The following is a 17,503-nucleotide window of genomic DNA, read 5'->3' on the forward strand; positions in this document are numbered from 1 at the left end:
GTGTATCTGCCTACGGAAGGCGAGTTGTTTTCTAGGTAGTCATTCTTTATTTAAGCATAGCTTCTGGTCTGGTGGCTTGACTTTTATCATCTTTCACATTATCCATGCAGCAGGTTAAGCATCGTTTTTTCCCCGTCTGATTTCGTTATGGCTTCCGACGCCACGTCAGCGAGTTCCGAGGCTCGCGAGTTGAGCCTAATATCGAAGGTTGAATTAAGAATCGCACTTGCAGATACGGATGAGAGACTCGAAGGACTTCTCAACACATACCTGGCTCCGTTGTTACTGAAGTTAGGTTCCGAGAGCCACGCAGTCCGCAGTAAGGTCATTGCGGTGTGCCAACATATCAATACGAGAGTTCAAGCACCGTCCATACAACTGCCCGTGGTAGCTCTACTAAAGCAGTTCAAAGACCAGAAGTCGCAACTTATCAGACATTTTGATTTGCTGTATCTTCAACAAGGCATTGATCGTTTGGGTCCCAATGCGAGGATTGACGTTTTACTCCCTCTGCTCCAGGGAATCTCTGAGATCGGAGCAGCAACCAATCAAGGTGCCATTATCTTCAATCTTGTCTTGCGGCTTCTGCCTTTGCTCAATCTACCTCCAAAGGGCAGTGAAGAGGATGCACAGTTGAAGTCGAAGCTCGGCCTTTCTGACCAGGATACGAGTTTTTTGTCTTCGTGGTTCGAGAAGTTACTTCTTCTGTACCCTGCAGAAAAAGATGCAACCACATGTCCTGGGCTATCACCTGCGGAGTACACCTTTCTGAACAAAGGCCTTCCTGCAGATGAAACATGGAACCCTGTTTCGAATGGCGGGCTCAACCTTACCGCGACGAAAGTAACAGCTTTGAGGTTCCTCGCTAGCGGAGCTTTCACGGACTCGGAGAGATTCATTCCGGCTCTTATCGCCTCTGCAGATGCAAACTCTCGAGTCTCTGACCTCGGCGAAGAGATTTTGAAGCGATTTATTCCTGACCTAGAAAATCCTGATGTGGTGCAGAAACTGTATAGTCTCTATTTTGGAGACGGTACGGCGGATGGTGCCCAGCCGGCGCGACCTCCCGTACAGTTGAAGGTCCTGGTTTTCTTAGGAAAGTCGATCGTAGCTACGAAGGACACGGAAGGAGTAATTCGATTAATTGAGGAAGGTCTCCTCTCAGACAAAGCAAGGTCCTCCCAAGGCCTACAAGCCTCGAAACTGAGAACCCAGATCTTTACGTTCACAACCTGGGTGGTGCGGATGGGATCTCCTTCCGATCTCAAGCTGATGGCTCCAAAGCTCATAGCAGGGTTGAGGGACTTCATCCAATCTCAGGGTTGGCCCAGCCCTGGAGCCAGCGGCCAAAGGCTCCCCGCATCAGACTTGAGTCTCCGAGGTCTTGCCTACGAGAGCATTGGTATACTTGTTCCCAAGGTCGACTTTCAAGTTCAGGATGACCAGGCGCGGTTTTCTGATTTTGATCTGATCAAATGGCTGTTCACGTCCTTGAGCTCCGATGACTCGGGCCCTCAGATCTTTGTGAGCATTGAGCAGGCCCTGGGGAGCATTTTGAACTCTTCAGTGGACCGATGGAATAAGGCATTTCAAGAGCAAATTCGTCCTTTCCTCGTCCATCAGATGGGTAATCAAGCCGGTGACGAAGATCCCATCACTGGATTCAAGGTCGTTCGCAGATCGCAATATGCCGCCGTCCGTTTTTCCAATCGATTCTTACCATATAGTGATGTTGTGGCTCGCTGGATTGACCTCATGGCGGTTGCACGCGGATCCGAACTGAATCAAGAGGTTGTAGAGGAAGGCAAGAAAGGCTTACATCCTTATTGGTACCGGCTGCTCAATCCCAGCAAGGACAGAAAATGGTTCGCATCGACAGCTACAGATGAAACGGACCAGGCTTGGTACAGCTTCCCAACATTTTCCGACGCAACTCGCTTCCTATTTGGTTCCCCAGAATCAACGGGAAGTGCAGTGGCGCCAGCTCTGTCCGCGCCGGAGGCCCTGTCGGGGCCATACAGGACCGCTCTGCCCGTTGCTATTGCATTTCTTCGCAACATTCTTCTCTGGGAGTCTCTCTCAGCATCCGGAAACATCATGGAAATTGAGCAAGATTGGGATGTCAAACTCGACGTGCTTCTTACGTCTGATGAGGGAGCCCGACGAGGATTGAAACAGTACATGCAGTCGTCGGACAAGGAACCTATTTTATTATTCCTAACAAGTGCCTTGACTGGTCTTACGAGTGACAAACGACTGGGTCTACAGCGGTGCGGAGAGCACTTTGTGAGCATCTGCTCGCTGGCGTCAAATGAGACAGTTGGGGCTATGGTTCCGCAGACGCTGTCATTGAAAGTCTCTGTAAGCAGTACTGATCAGGAAATACAGAATAAGGCTGCGCAAGCTCTTGGGATCCTAGCATCTCACCCTGCGTTTTCTGATGCCGATATCCGATCCCTGCTTTCAGATCTGTCAGATTCTGTATCCACATGGAAAACGGCCATCGGAGAAGCCTTGCTGAAGATACGGGGCGCGATCCTTGCCATAGCTTATATACTGAGCAGGCTTGCATTCCGTAAGGCGCTGCATAGAGCCTCCGACGAACAGGTGGAACAATTCACAAGCACAGTGTTCGACCTGGTAGAGAACTCTCGTGACACTCTCCTCCGACGCTCCGCACAAGTGGCACTCGGACTACTAAGTCTCTCGGGAATTCTCTCGCCGGCAATGATCTCTGATGCCAGATGGAAGCAAATCAAGGAGAAACTAACTCAAGACGCCAAATCCGAGAGTGATACTGCCATCACCGCCCTGGGCCTCCTGGCCTTGACCTTTGCGAGACCAAGTACTGAACATGCGCTCTTTAAAGAGCTGCTCACTTCGCTTTATGAGCTGCATGAGATCCGAAGCCCTGAGATCCACTTTACTGTTGGTGACGCATTAAGTAGTGCCGCGGTCGGCTGGAATTCGAAGTCACTACTCCGGCAATTTGACGTCGACGAGGAGGTTCCGCACATGACAGTTTCGGAGAAAGTACTCGCTGAGATGACGGACAAGATCATAGCGGACTGCACCGCATCGAAGCCCTCGCTAAGGAAGTCGTCCGCTATATGGCTGTTGTGCCTGATCAAAAACTGCGGACATCTGGCCGAGATACAAAACCGTCTACGCAAATGCCAGGCCACATTCACAGGCATACTCGGAGATCGTGATGAAGTTGTGCAGGAGACTGGAGCACAAGGATTGGGCCTTGTCTACGAGATGGGCGATCAATCCCTCAAAGACGACCTTGTGCGAGACTTAGTGGACTCCTTTACTGCGAACAAGTCTAACCTCGCTGGGGGAAAAGTCCACGCAAATACGGAGCTTTTCGAACCTGGTGCTCTCCCTACGGGAGAAGGGGCGTCGATTAATACGTACAAAGATATCATGAATCTCGCATCTGAGGCCGGTGACCCCACGATGGTGTACCGGTTCATGTCGCTAGCCTCCAACAACGCGCTTTGGACTAACCGTGCCGCTTTCAGCAAGCTAGGTATCAGCACTATCTTCTCCGATTCTAGTGTCAACGGATATCTGGCGAAGAATACCAAGATTTATCCGAAGCTGTTCCGCTACCGATTTGATCCAAACCCGAACGTGCAAAGATCCATGAATACTATCTGGACAGCATTAGTCAAGGACCCAACGGTGGTAATCAATGCTCATTTCGATGAGATCATGGATGATCTGCTGACAAGTATGCTGGCGGGCCGGGAGTGGCGTGTTCGTCAGGCAAGCTGTGCTGCGATCGCAGACTTGATGCAGGGACGGCAACCTGAAAAGTACGCAAAGTACCTGGATGATATCTTCACGAAAGCATTCAAGCTCCTGGACGATATCAAGGAATCAGTCAGAGTGTCAGCGCTCAAGCTCTGTCAGACGCTCACCAATGCAATCGTCCGTACGTTAGAAACGAGTGATCTGGAGACAAAACGAGCAAATGCCATGCTAGCAAGCGCCATTCCGTTCCTGCTAAGCGATAAGGGCATGGAGTCCAGTGTGCAAGAAGTTCAAGGATTCGCGATCGGGGCCCTGGTTCAGATGATCAAGAAGAGTCCCAGTGGCCCATTACGAGCGTTTGTCCCTCGCGTAATCGAACAGTTTCTCAATTCGCTGAGCTCCTTGGAGCCTCAAGCGGTCAATTATGTCCATCTCAATGCGGACAAGTACGGGTTAACAGGCCAGGAAATAGATAAGATGAGATTATCTAGTATCCGCACCTCACCGATGATGGAAGTGATCGAACGATACTTGATTGACATGCTGGACGACGCCAGCATGAAGGAGTTCGCACCCAGGCTCGAAGGTGTCCTTCGCTCTGCAGTTGGACTTCCATCGAAAGTGGGATGCAGCCGTGTCCTTGTCCTCCTCAGCATGAGGCCAATGCTTTTCCGTCCGTATGCGGATCGATTCATTCAGCTGCTGAGCAAATATGTTGTTGATCGGAACGAAACCGTCAGTGCATCCTATTGCACCTCCATTGGCTATCTCATGCGCTTGGCTACAGACGACCAAGTCCTGAAAACCATTAATTATGCCAAGAATCAATATCTGGCGGCGGAGGATGCCAATGAACGAGTCATCTCGGCAGAAATCTTACATTCTACGTCCAAGCTGTCCAATGACCGGTTCATGGCGTTTGCTGCTACGACACTGCCCTTTCTCTTCATTTCAAAGTATGACACGGATACCCATGTGCGGGAGGTCTTCGATAATACCTGGCAAGATAACGTCGGCGGCACTAGGGCGGTTTCGCTTTATGTTAAGGAGATTGCCAGTCTCGCTGCGGAGAACCTGGATTCCCCCCGGTGGGCCATCAAGCACACGGCTGCCCTTGGTATTGCAAATGCCATCATGTTGCTAGAGGCCGATCTCGATCTCGCCACAAGTCAATCGCTCTGGCCTGTGCTGGAGAAGGCATTGGCAGGAAAGACGTGGGACGGGAAAGAAGTTGTGCTCAAGGCGTTCGTGAAGTTCGCAAGCCAAGCTCAAAAGTTGTGGCAGGAGAACAAGCAGCTTAGTGACTCAATGAAGGTAAGTCTATCCTTGCGTACCTTGTACATCTAGGATGCTAAGCGGCCGGGTCAGGTTATTACGATTAGAGAGGCGAAGCGCAACAATCCGACATATCGTCCGCATGGCCTCGTAGCCTTAGGCGGAGTCGCTCGGGCGCGCAAAGATGTGGATTTCATGCCAGATGCGCTGAACATTGTGTCTCGAGTACTGGACGAAGTCACGGATACTGATGCAGACTCCATGGACATTGATTCGGGTAGCGGTCAAAATTCCAAGTATGTCTACAAGCCCTGCTCCCCTTTCTCAGTCTTTATAGGCTCTTCTAGCTCCTTGAATAGATGATTGACTTTCAAAAAGACAAACTTTAGAAGATACACTGGCGGCCTGTGTGAGGTGTCTCTTTGAATGTCTTGAACCGTCCGCCGCGGCAGCGGGAGGTTGGTACCCACAATACATCGTTTTCTATCAAGATTTACTGACCTTGCCGACAGCAATCAAGTCTTATCTCGAAGAAATGACGCCGTTGATTGACAAAGCTGTGATGCACGGGACGAGGAAAGTGCAGATTAGCCTTTACGAAGAATTGGGCAAGCTATTCGAGAAATTCGCGAAATGGGCAACCGCAGGCAATGGCCAGAAGCCTGAAGCAGGCGAATTGCAGGGGCCGTTGGTGGCGCTCGCGCAAAAAATGCTCTGTCGGGAGATAGACATGTCCATCGAAACCATCCGGATGGGTCGCGCACAGGCTGCAGCCGCGTACGTTACTGTGTCCCAACAGATGGGGCTAGAAGTCAGTCAGGCACTGCAGGAATCGGTCAAGACCTGGAGAGACGGCGAAAGATCGGGGCCGGTACAGCAAATCCTCAACCAGGTATTGGGTGAGTTTGCAGTCTTGCGATGAGACAAATCGAGAACGCGGAGAAGCGTGGTTTGTCCCAGCTTGAGGAGGCGAAAAGCCTCGATACGGTACCTGTCAGGCTGTCAGGCCCAGTTGCATGCAGTGATATTCAGCCGATCTAGCTTCTTATCCAGACCGTTGGGTCACGGCTGGGCCCGGGGACGGGGAGATGCAGACTGGTTAACCAATCAGGTTCGATATTCTGAGAAGCAGTCAGGCGTATCACTTGACCTGTGCATTTAGAGAAGAGTAGCGGTCAGGGCAAACTGTACTGTCGAAAATCAAGGAATGATTACATGGCCCAGAATTGCATTATTTGGTCCGAGGCTTGGGCGTTAAGAGGGCAGACCTATGACGAGCTGATGAATCATTTATGAAGCAGATTGTTTGGGCCTTCGTAGTGTTGTCCGTTGCGGAGCCGAAGAAATGCACAGCTCCTCATATGCCACCCATCACCCTCATCCATTAATATTGCCAGGAGGACATTTAGAATTTGTCCTCACTGAAGACTGCATAAGGTATGGAGTAGTTATGCAAGAAAAGGGAAAAATAGGGTAACGGTGCAAAGTTGCGGACAAGTCCTAGCGTAACCCATTTGACTTTGGTCCAGAGTTCAGCATGACACCTGGGGGCAATGATTGGTGGGGACAGGGGGGTTGTCTTACCCATCCGTTGGGCACGGGCCGAAATAGTACAGGGACCAAGTTTGATGATCCAGACCGGCCGAGACCAGTCTCGTTAGGGAATGGGAGTATTTTAGTCTTCATTCCTATGTACTGTCTACATTGTCCGGCTTATTAAACGTTTTGCAGTTTAGACGCTTTGCAGTTTGGATCTAGACCATTGGATATGGTCATCTCGCCGGAGAAGGTCGGCCTTTGGGAGTGATACGTGGTGTCGAATCGACCTGACCTCTGGACAGAACGACGGACACATGGAAAATACGGATTCATGATGTATCTGGCTTCGTTGGGAACTATTGATTAATATTCCTCGGATCCGACGAGCCAGGAGGTCTGTGAGGCCTGCGTGTAATAGCACTAAGCATTAAGCGAGGTATGGTCGCTTCCTGGTGTTGGCTTTAATCAGCTGGAGGGTTCGAGCTAGCAAGAGATTAATTTATGCTTACACTTACTTAGTGGTCTGATCGAGTGGGAGACAGAAATCGAGGAATACAAACGGTACTATGAGTGTCGTCCTGAGTGCATCCATAGCAATGACTAAGAACCAGTGCTCTCTTCATAGGCAGCCTGGCAGGAGCATCATTGAGACTACCTTAAGGTACTCCGTACTGGGTTACCAGTGGGTGCTCCGTACAGATACCCGACGATAGTCCCTAAGGTAGTTAAAATGCACTCAAGCTAAAGCAAAAACAAAACCAAGACTTCTTTACCCGCCAATCAAAACCTGCTACAAAGCCTGCAATCCATGGACGAACTTTGCTCTAGCGCTGGCACTAAGCCCGATCTGACTAGCTGACAATACTGCAGAACGCTTTTTTGGGGACGCAAGGAGCGAGTCCGAAAACCAGGCAATCGCCCCGAAACTCCATCTGGCTTTCAACTTTCAGCCAGCCTTGTGGGATAACGATGACAACGTACTTGGACTAGGAATGCGATAAGATGAGACTATGGTCGAATCCGGTGACGACAAGCGAATTATTGCCAAAAGAGAAGCTTGTCATTCCCTTTCGTTTCATGCAGAACTGCCAAGGCGCAAACCCTAAGGGAGGTACAGCTGGAGGCAGTCATGGAGGGGTAACAGTCTGTCTATGAATTGAGCCTCCGATTTCTGGACAAGGACTTGTGTACCTAGTACTACTTACGACTTATTCGTAGGCTGTTTGTTATCCAGAGTTTGGACTCGGACTCACCGATCGATCACCTTGGAACCTTGAAGTTTTCAACAAGTGCTACTGGGATACCCCCATGACCGTTGCTTGCTTGTGTGCAGTCCGGCGAGAAATTCGTGATGCAAGGTTGTCTGCAAGCCTGGAACATGAATTTTCCCCAGCTCGCACTGACAGCGTGACCATACAAGCCACAGAAGTGGACTCTAAGATGTCGCCACCAGCAGACAAACTGCAGCATCATTCTGCCAGTGACTGCGCCATTGACGATCGGATCCGAGAATTGAACCGTATTCGATGTTGGCTGAAATCAGGATCATTGGGAATCCTGGGTAAAGAAAACTAGGGAACCAGTGGAGAGCATAAGATTCCAGCATTCCAGGTATTAGTCTATGTCCTAGGTAATTGCACCAGCGCACTCCCTACATAGTGCCTAATACTATTTTTTATCACTTAGGAACCAGTCGATGGGAGTAATTCGGGGTGCGTCTGACTCGTTGCATAGTCACGCTGCATATATTACGTGAAGATTGGTTCCATACTATGGAGGCTTACCTCGGCAGTACTCTGTGTTCAGCAGGAAATACCAGAAGCAATTGTTTGGAAATCAGACCCACGTGCTTGATTCAGGCGCAAGATATATCACTATTGTATTGTTGGCCGTACCTAATATTTGTCTAAATATCTCTAACCTTCCATTCTAGTATCTACTCCATAGAGTGTGGACTGTGGAGAGTGGACTAAACCTGCACTACTGTGCTGGCATTCAATAATGCACTTTATGTCCCGGACCCGATCTTAGAGGTGCAGAGTTATAGAGGACCTGCATTTCCCAGTCTCACCCTTATTCTTCAATTGAAAATACTACTAACACTATCAGTTCCATGTTACCTACGAGTAGAACTTGCTAAGGTATGCTTCGTAGAGTTCAATGGTACTTCTGTACTGAATTTGAAACCTGAGAATAATAATTTAAATTTAGGTATTGTCGCAGGGCCCACTACCTTAGTACCTCCTGTACCACTCCACTCAGACCAACCTTCAAATTGCATTTTCCACATGGTTGGCACATGCGGTTCCAATCCGAATCATCCATCCATCTCTATTTTTCCCTTTTGCGCTTGGCCCCGTCGATCGATCGGATTTACTTGCTGATTTCTCGATCATAGGACTCCTTATTAGACACGCAATATCATCGCTGGTCATGGATCCAGAAGAAAAATAAATAAATAAGGAAAGAAAGAAGAGAAGTTTTTAAAAGAAAAGAAATGTAGAGTAATAATAAAAATAATAATAAAAACAAAAGGTAAAAAAACCTGTCGTCTTTGGAGCTGTATTGTTTACTCCGTACATGCGGATACATTTCTCAGATCCGCCACCATAGGCACAAACTGAACGGACCTCCGGCTCTGGCCTGCATCAATCTAGACTAACTAAGTACCTAGATTCCTAGATATCATGCCGGCTTTTCTGGGTGTTAGTCTGAGATTCCTAGTTGCCTCAATGATGACAACTATCATGCTTCGTCCGAGCTGACTCTTCTTCGGTAGACAGACGCATCATCTACTTTTCATTCCCCCTACTACTGCTTTAACGACGGGGGAGAAATGTATATACTTTTACTGACTATGCCTTTATTTACTTTACATCAATCATCGTTTTCGAGCCTTACATGCTCTTGCTCCGACTTCGATTGACTCATTCATTCCTCGAACACCTCTTGGTAGCATCAGAGTGACTAGGAATCACTACTGTCGCTTCATCTACCTCATCATCGTCTCATCATACTGGCACCTGAAGCTCACTCACCTTCAATAGCCGTCCTGTGAGATGGCCTATTCCTTACCCTCCCAGTTAAGAGCACGTTTCTGATGAGATGAGACCAGGACAAGAAGAACTCGCCTCAATGACAGCCTTCAAGTTCGGGATGACACCAAAGAAGGGCGCTCCTTCACGCAAGCGCGCTCTCGTGTTACCCATCATTGCCCCAAGGACGATCATGCAACCTCCAACCCCATCGATACCTCCATGACCGAGCAGACACCACTTCCCAGACCACTTTCGCGATTTCCTCCGCGATCTCGTACAGGGTGCTGGTAGGTCTCTCCGATCAAGATTCCGCGCCTTTGGGAGTGGTGCGCTGATGTCATACGTGCTTTCCTCTAGGACATGTAGAGTGAGCCAGCTCTTCCATCCTGAACTTGCCTGCGGTGTACCTGGAATTTACTGACTTCTATGTCTTCAATTGGATTAGAGTCGCAAAGGTCAGTCTAGCCCTACTCGCATGCGCCGCTTGTTTGGTATATTCAGGACGGGTTGACCTTTCTGATTGGATTGGACTTTTAGTAACTGGTCTACAGTTAAGTGCGACGAAGGTCATCCGCAGTGCAGTGTAATACACCTTACCTCTTGAATCATCCTATCCAGAAATGCAGTCTGACCCTTATATCCTTAGCAATGTTCGAGGTTGGGTCACATCTGCGATTATCGACCTCGTCTATCCTTCCGCGACGATACGCTCCGAACCATAGAGCGGATGTCTGATATCAAAATCGCAGGCAATACAGTTTGGGATCGTGAGACACCTTTGCTTTCTATTCCTCGTCGAGATATGGTGCACTAACTCGGCCATGCCAAATCGCAGCAAACGCATGTCCACAAAGCAAGAACGCCTCGAGCGATTCCGCAACAAATGATCTCCTACCCCCCTTTCCACTGCTCGCTACGGACGAAGAACGGGAGAGGAAGGCAGAAACATCTAGGCCTGGCACATATCACGTCGTCGTCATCCCGGAGAGTTTTACGCATCTTCCGGAGTACATTGAGGATGCATCTGAGGAAGAACTCGGAGATACAATCCCAAGTCCCTTGTGCGGAAACACCGAGACTGCCCACTTCGCAAACAATCCGGAGCATGAAGATTCCAACGTGGTCATACTGAAACAATTCAGGGACTCCAAACGCTCATCGTCTTCTCAGTGTCGGAGTGCAAGCCATTCACCCACATCCGACTTGCGCGAGTCTTCTCTTTCCGCCGCCACAATTGATGCGACATCTCAGAATGCCGTAGATGATGATCCAATTCTGGACATGTTGGAACAGGAGAGTCTAGAGGCGATTCTTCTCGGCCATTTTCGCGATGTGGTGTGGATGCAACTCGTTCCAGCCGGAGGGATCTTCAACTTTGCGGGTGGGATTTCACTAGACGCCGGTGTCTTCGACCGTGAAGCCACAAACTTCCCTCCTGTAAGATTTGCCATTCCCTAGTCGGCACGATCAAACTACTTTTCCTTCTTTGATTCCTAACGGCATGAACCATAGCTGTTCCATGCGATGATGGCAATTTCCGCCCTCAGTCTCGACCGAAAAAGCGGTAGCCACAGTATAGACGCTCTGAATTACTATCACCAGGCATTTTTATCACTCCAAAGCAGTATCTGGAGCGAAAAAGACCTATTACTGGATGGTCTTTTCCTGACACATTTCTTGCTTTTGGCGTACGAGGTTGGTTTTAACGTTTCTCCCTTCTTGTACATCAAGCCCGCGCGGGCTGAACGTGTTATGTGATGTCCACTTACACTCCAACTATGTAGCTTGCGGCAGCTGAGCTTGATGGCTCAAATCTATGGTCTCACCACATCTCCCGATTACTTCACATATCGGCTCTGCGGCGCTCAGCGTTCGGAACCGAGCCATACCCGCACATAGTCTGGTGGATTTGCAGCGTTGATCTTTACGCCCTTCTAAGCGGAGCAGGGACTGGGACTTTTGTCCAGGAAGCGATGGAGAATCCAGATCTGCTCCCTGGGCATGGTGCTTTCCAACAGTCTATGCATATTCAAAGCTATCGCAATTTCTCTCTTGAAGACGGTGATTCCTTGATTGTATTACGGCTGTACCATGATACTTTCAAGCTCGCTGCAAGACTCGGATTCCTTGCAGCGGAGTCACGCAGAATCAACCTGCCCTTTCCATGTTCCCATGAAGACCAACGTCAAACGGAAGTTTGCGAGTGGCGCGAAGCGTTGTGGCTGTTGTGGAATTCTCCAGAAGCACAGTTTCTCGCCCGGACACAAGAGAGCTTACCACTGTTTTTACAAGAAATCCTCTGGCAGGTTGGTTGATCTATCGCTTTTGGTCCTCTTGAACACCGATGATGCTGACCGCTCGGTCGACAGACCTCTCTGCTATACCATACCTCGTTCCTCTTCTCCTACACCAGTCTCTGGCCTGGTCAGTGTTTCGGGCCCGGAGCTGCGCCTCATGAAGAAGTTCGCCACCATGCTACAGCAGTCTTCAGCGTGGCAGAATCTGTGATGGCGCAAAGCAAAGAGAATGGCTGGCGCTCTGTGACCTTTCCCGTTTTCCTGGCGGGATCCGTCACCCCTTCCAGCGATCTCAAAGTGATAGCCCTTGACATCCTTTCCAGGTTAGAGGCGCACGAGATCGGTCGCAATGCGACAAGTGTCCGCTACCTATTTCAGGTTGTGTATGAGCGACAGATGCAGCAATCCCAGGGCGTCGGTCATCCGGGGAGCGCTGACTGGATGGAGATACTTGCAGAACACGGTCTGCCTCTGGTGGCTTCCGGGTGACACGACAGTGATGATGAATTTATCTGGATGTCGCCCCTTTTTCTTTATGATTTGTCGGTGTGACTGTTACGCGATTGAGCATGAGAACATGATTTGTATGCATAGGGTTGCAAAGGCACGGGGCGGTTGGATTTTACTGCATATAGAGTCGGCGGTGCCTTGTGTGTTTTTGTATGATACAGGCTGATCATGACCTGCAATCTAGCCGATGGGATGGGGGGCTGAGAGAGACGCAGAATCCGTGGATAGGCTCGCAGCGGGCCGATCCAGAGTTGATCTTTCTCTTTCTTCCAAGCTCTCAACTACTACAACTAAACATATCTGTGAGCCGTACTCTGATAACCCTGAATACTCCCATCCGCAACTAGGCCCCCAAATGATACAAGTTTATTCAAATCCAACCACCACTGGTATAGTTTCTGCTATTTGCTTGTCGGTCCTATTCAAGGTTTCCCAGCGACGATCGATTGTTGCACGCGCTACCCAACAGTGGCGCTTGCAGAAGACTTCGGGTGCCATACCCTGTGTTCTGCGGTCATCCAGACAAGACTCGAATCGCAGATATTCAAGGCATCTCGACACAGTCATTGGGCGCTGCCGAGTTGGACCATGTCGTTGTGCAAGCCAATAACAGCGAGCCCAAGCGGGTTCTGGCACTCTAATGTCTTGTCCGGCGGCTACTCCACGACTAGCACCGAGCATAGGTACGACCGTACGAGAGGACCAGAAAGCATCAGGCAAGCCTGAAAGCAGTGCGGTTTCGTCGTTAACGATAATTCTGCAAGACGTCCGGAGTGTCTCCCTTCATTTCTCTCCCTCGACTCGAAGCGAGCTGCCTGAAGAATACCTCTTCTCTGCTTCCCCCGCATCCCCCTGTCTGCTCTTGTTACCCCTCATCGGTCTCTCTCTCTATCGCGCCCTGCGCCACTAGGCAGCGTGATTTAAGCCCGTACTTACTCCTATTCACGGTCGCAAACGGTAAGAAAAAGGGATATTCTGGCTTTACATTCTTTTTCCTCCTTTCCTGCGCTCTGTCGTCGTTGTCTTCCTTTCTGACTTGTCATATTCCAGTCACTAGCTCGAAACTGAGCGTTGGTGATTTATCGCTGCCATGAACCCCAACAGTATCCATCAGGGTAACCCTGAGGGAGAACTGTTTCTCAATTCCTCGAGTCGACCGCCGGCAGAGTCTCCTGTGGTAGAACCGTTACGCATCAGCAAAAGAGATACACCTTCACCAGCATCCCAGGGCTCTGCGCCACTTCCATACCCTGATGACCGGCCCAGGCTGGGCCAGATGCGCAGCTCGTCTGGTTCCACCGGGTCGAGTCCGACGACTGGTGAATCTGGCAGACATGGGTCCCCTATTTCATCCGTAAATAACTTGTCCTCGATGCCGGCAGGCTCCAGCGCAACGAGACCCTCGGAGTACCCGGCAGCTCTCCGGCCGCGGGACGGTCGCGAGCCCAAGCCAGCTACGTTGGCCGAAAGACGGGGCAATACCGCTCCCAAACCGTTACCAGAATCGCCTGGTCCAGATGCGCCAGACAGAGAAGCCTTGTTTGCCCGGAAATATCAGCGCATGCCGGCGTCTTCGGCCCCGTCGTCGGACGGTATCCAGCGGGAAGAAAGTAATGCATATCCGGATTACCAGCAGCAGTATTGGCCGCCGCCTCAACCATCGACTCCATCTGCGGTCTCTACGAGGGTAGGGGCGCCGCAGAGTCTACAACCTCCTAGCAGCACAATCAATCGAATTAGCTCGACCGCATCCAATTCCACAACCCGTGCCCAGAGGGGATCGCCTCCACCCCCGGAAACTCCCGTCGTCGGCCCTGGCCAACAACCTGGATCTGATATTGAGGCCCGGTATGCAGCTTCCGGCATTGCGGGCACCTCGACACTGGCAGGATTGCATGCGCAAAGTGCTGCCGCCCAGCGAAGAGCAGAACCATACGCCGGTCAATTATCTAGAACCCAGCAGCACCAGCTTCCTACTCAGCGGCCGTGGACTCCAACAGAGCAGCCGGGGTCTCAACCACATGGTCCACCCACAGTTTACCAGGGCGCCGAGGCCGTGGGATCACGATCACCGAATCCACCGGCCAGTTCCTATCAACCTCCTCCACCTCAACCTGTCGCAACGCCGCCGCATGCCGCTGCTCAAGGCCAACAGCCGCCGAGGATTCCGCCCAACGCACTGGAGCAAGACCTTGAAAGGATGCGTATTAGTTCCTCGCCTCCTCCTGCGTACTCGAGCGTATCTGGATCTGCCGCTCCCCAAGGCTATCCAAATGAAAAGCAGCGTTTGTCGGCTTCGATGGGCCAGCCAGCTCTTGCAGCAAGCCATCCAGCAACCATGGCTCCTACCACTGCTGCTGCTGCTGCTGCCGCCCCTGCTGCTCCAACAGTCTCGCCTCAAGATCATCCGGCGTTTGCCAACGAACCCCTGCAGCAGTCCCCGGCAGGTTTATCACCACAGAATGGTACTTCGGCCGGGCGCCTGCCTACCCCTGTGCAGAATGCACAAGCCGCTTCCTTGCCCAGCTCATCGACGGTTCCTCCAGCCTCTCCGCCGCCGCTCCCAGAAGGATGGATAGCCCATCTGGACCCTAATTCAGGACAATACTATTATATCCACCTCCCAACTCAGTCGACCCAGTGGGAATTCCCCAAGGGACCGACTCCCTTGAATCTAAACGAAACTCCGTTATCACCGGTCGGCAGCGTGTACAGCAGTCATCCTCTTGCCTCCCCCGGTTTTTCAGCTTTTGGAAAGCCACTGGCGTCTCCCGGCATACCTCTTACGCCTGGTCTAGCGCCCGGCTATGAGAGTCTGCAATCACCCGTAGTCGCTGGCTTCAGCGGGCCCCTCCAAGCAGTGGGGTTGACCTGTACAAAGTTGCTCCAACCAACGGTGTTTACTTCGGACCCTACCTCCGGTACACGAACATGGATCTCGAGCGCGGTATCTGGCTGGGCTCTATTCTTCTAGTCACGGACGCTGCCCAGCCGCCGACAATCCACATCCATCAGAGCGTCGACCTGTCGCCCAATCCCCGGCAGCTCAAGCCAATGAGCATTGCCGTTCACCAGCGCTGGACGTTTTACAAGTACGAGGTTGACTTGCGGATGGAGGAGTCTGGGCCCGCCAAGTGGACGTATGCCATTACATCGCATCTTGGATGCACTCGGTACGAGTTCCTGGTGGCTGGACGGTACGAGACGAACTGGCGCTTCGTCGCCACTTCCGGTAACGACTTCTCCCTAAACGTAAATGCAAATGAGAGGTCCCGTCTGGGAGGAATCGGTTTCATGTGGAAGGACATCATGCAGAAACATAATGAGATCGGGGGCTTTCATGCGCAGCTGTGCTGTGGTGGCCAGATTTACGCGGATCGAATGTGGAAGGAGATTCCATCCCTGAAGCAGTGGCTTGCGATTAGTGGAAAAGAGGCTCGCAAAAATGCGCCGTGGACGGCAGCGCATGATGACGATGTTTCTCATGCCTATTTCCATTATTACACCAGTCATTTTGACCAGCCTTATCTGAGGGAATCGTTTGCTCAGATTCCGTACGTCTGCCAGATTGATGACCATGATATGTGAGTATTGCCCCACCTTGTCCTCTTGCAAAGGAGGAGCAACTGACTTCGTCAGCTTTGATGGGTTCGGCTCGTACCCTGAGCATATGCAATTCTCAAACATGTTCAAGAACATCGGGCGCATTGGTATTGAGATGTATCTGCTCTTCCAACACCATACGACGCTGGACATCTTGCGAAATGTCAACACCGACATAGATCTTTTCACCATAACGGGGACGGGTTGGCATTTCGTCAAGTATTTAGGACCAGCCGTTGTCGTCGTTGGCGCCGATTGTAGGTCGGAACGAAACCCGCACCAAGTCATAGCTGGACCGACGTATCAGGGCATTTTCCCTAAGGTCGCCATGTTGCCTCCTTCGGTGCAGCACTGTATATGGATGTTGTCGGTCCCCATCATCTACCCCGGTTAGAGACTGCCGAGCACATCGCACATACCGTTGCGACGGGGAAAAGGGCCGTCACCGGGGCGTACAACGTGCTGGGCAAAGTCACGAGCTCTGTGGCCGGCGTGGTTGGCGCCAAAGATATGGTCGGCTCTGGTTTCGACTCGGTCAAGCGAGCCGTCGGTAAGTCTGGTCTCATGGGTGGGATATTGAGTCCCTTTGGGGAGTTTGATCTGCTCGATGAATTGCGGGATCAATGGACGCATGAATCCAAGGTTTGTGAATCGATTTTGACTATCACGCTCAATACCTGAGATGCTAATGCGCCAATACAGGACCTCGAACGGACATATCTCATTCGCACACTTCAAGGCATCGCCCACCAGAAGTCCCTGCGAATGACATTCCTTTCCGGTGCCGTAAACGTCTGTGGTGCGGGACTAGTGCACGACCCAGCTCACCCACAGGACCACAAGACCATGTACCAGATAATCTCCTCAGCCGTTGTCAACAGCCCTCCCCCCTCGTACATCATCAAACTCCTCCACGGCAGCCACAAGCCCCTATACATTCCCGCGAACGGCCACCGCTCCACCCCGTCGCAACCCACAGATACCAAGGAAGACATGATGGAGATCTTCCAGACGGACGTCACGGGCCAAACACGCGAATATCGTAAACTTATGGGTCGGCGCAACTACGTTGCCATCGTCGCCTACGACCCCGAGGTCGTGAACACCATGTACGGCCAGAACATGCCCCATGGCAGCGGCAAGCTTAATCTCGCCGTCGACTTTATGGTTCAGGGCGACGGCACCTATGGGAATGTGGTCAAGTATGGACCCGTCATTGTCCCTAGCCTGGAGCATGGGAAATGACCCCGGTTTGTTACATGGCGCCCTGTCGCAAGCGTTCTCTGAGTTTTCCTTCCCTGGTCTGTGTTATGTGATGATGCATGACTTTTCTTTTTCCGAATCTCATCGTTGTATGGTCTGTTCTTGACATATATTATGTGTTCATAGCGACGAGCTTAGATTGCCTCAAGTCAAGTCTTAAATCCGTCATGTCTTCTTTTATTCTTCTTTGGGTTCCTTTCGTCCCTCAGGTGAGCT

General features: G+C 51.0%; 3 protein-coding genes across 3 annotated transcripts; all 3 read left to right on the forward strand.

The window, feature by feature from the left end:
• Window positions 1-19: 19 nt before the first annotated feature.
• Window positions 20-6,318, forward strand: P174DRAFT_387357 (ECM29 family proteasome component). Its single transcript, XM_024823356.1, has 4 exons — window positions 20-5,076; window positions 5,131-5,333; window positions 5,416-5,495; window positions 5,550-6,318. The coding sequence occupies exons 1-4, from the start codon at window positions 148-150 to the stop codon at window positions 5,957-5,959; spliced, it is 5,622 nt and encodes a 1,873-aa protein (XP_024684324.1). The 5' UTR covers window positions 20-147; the 3' UTR covers window positions 5,960-6,318.
• Window positions 6,319-9,711: 3,393 nt separating this feature from the next.
• P174DRAFT_459233 (uncharacterized protein) lies at window positions 9,712-12,400 on the forward strand (the record flags this gene model as incomplete). The annotated part of the gene is made up of 8 exons (XM_024829747.1): window positions 9,712-9,774; window positions 9,798-9,901; window position 10,197; window positions 10,261-10,381; window positions 10,450-11,051; window positions 11,127-11,309; window positions 11,399-11,920; window positions 11,984-12,400. 8 exons carry the CDS (start codon window positions 9,712-9,714, stop codon window positions 12,398-12,400), a joined length of 2,013 nt encoding a protein of 670 aa, XP_024684325.1.
• Window positions 12,401-13,289: 889 nt separating this feature from the next.
• P174DRAFT_440339 (WW domain protein) lies at window positions 13,290-17,455 on the forward strand. Its single transcript, XM_024827030.1, has 5 exons — window positions 13,290-15,213; window positions 15,234-16,005; window positions 16,061-16,394; window positions 16,421-16,666; window positions 16,727-17,455. The coding sequence occupies exons 1-5, from the start codon at window positions 13,512-13,514 to the stop codon at window positions 17,267-17,269; spliced, it is 3,597 nt and encodes a 1,198-aa protein (XP_024684326.1). The 5' UTR covers window positions 13,290-13,511; the 3' UTR covers window positions 17,270-17,455.
• The last annotated feature ends 48 nt before the right edge of the window (window positions 17,456-17,503 follow it).

This window comes from Aspergillus novofumigatus (assembly GCF_002847465.1).
Source record: "Aspergillus novofumigatus IBT 16806 chromosome Unknown P174scaffold_3, whole genome shotgun sequence".
NCBI lineage: Eukaryota > Fungi > Ascomycota > Eurotiomycetes > Eurotiales > Aspergillaceae > Aspergillus > Aspergillus novofumigatus.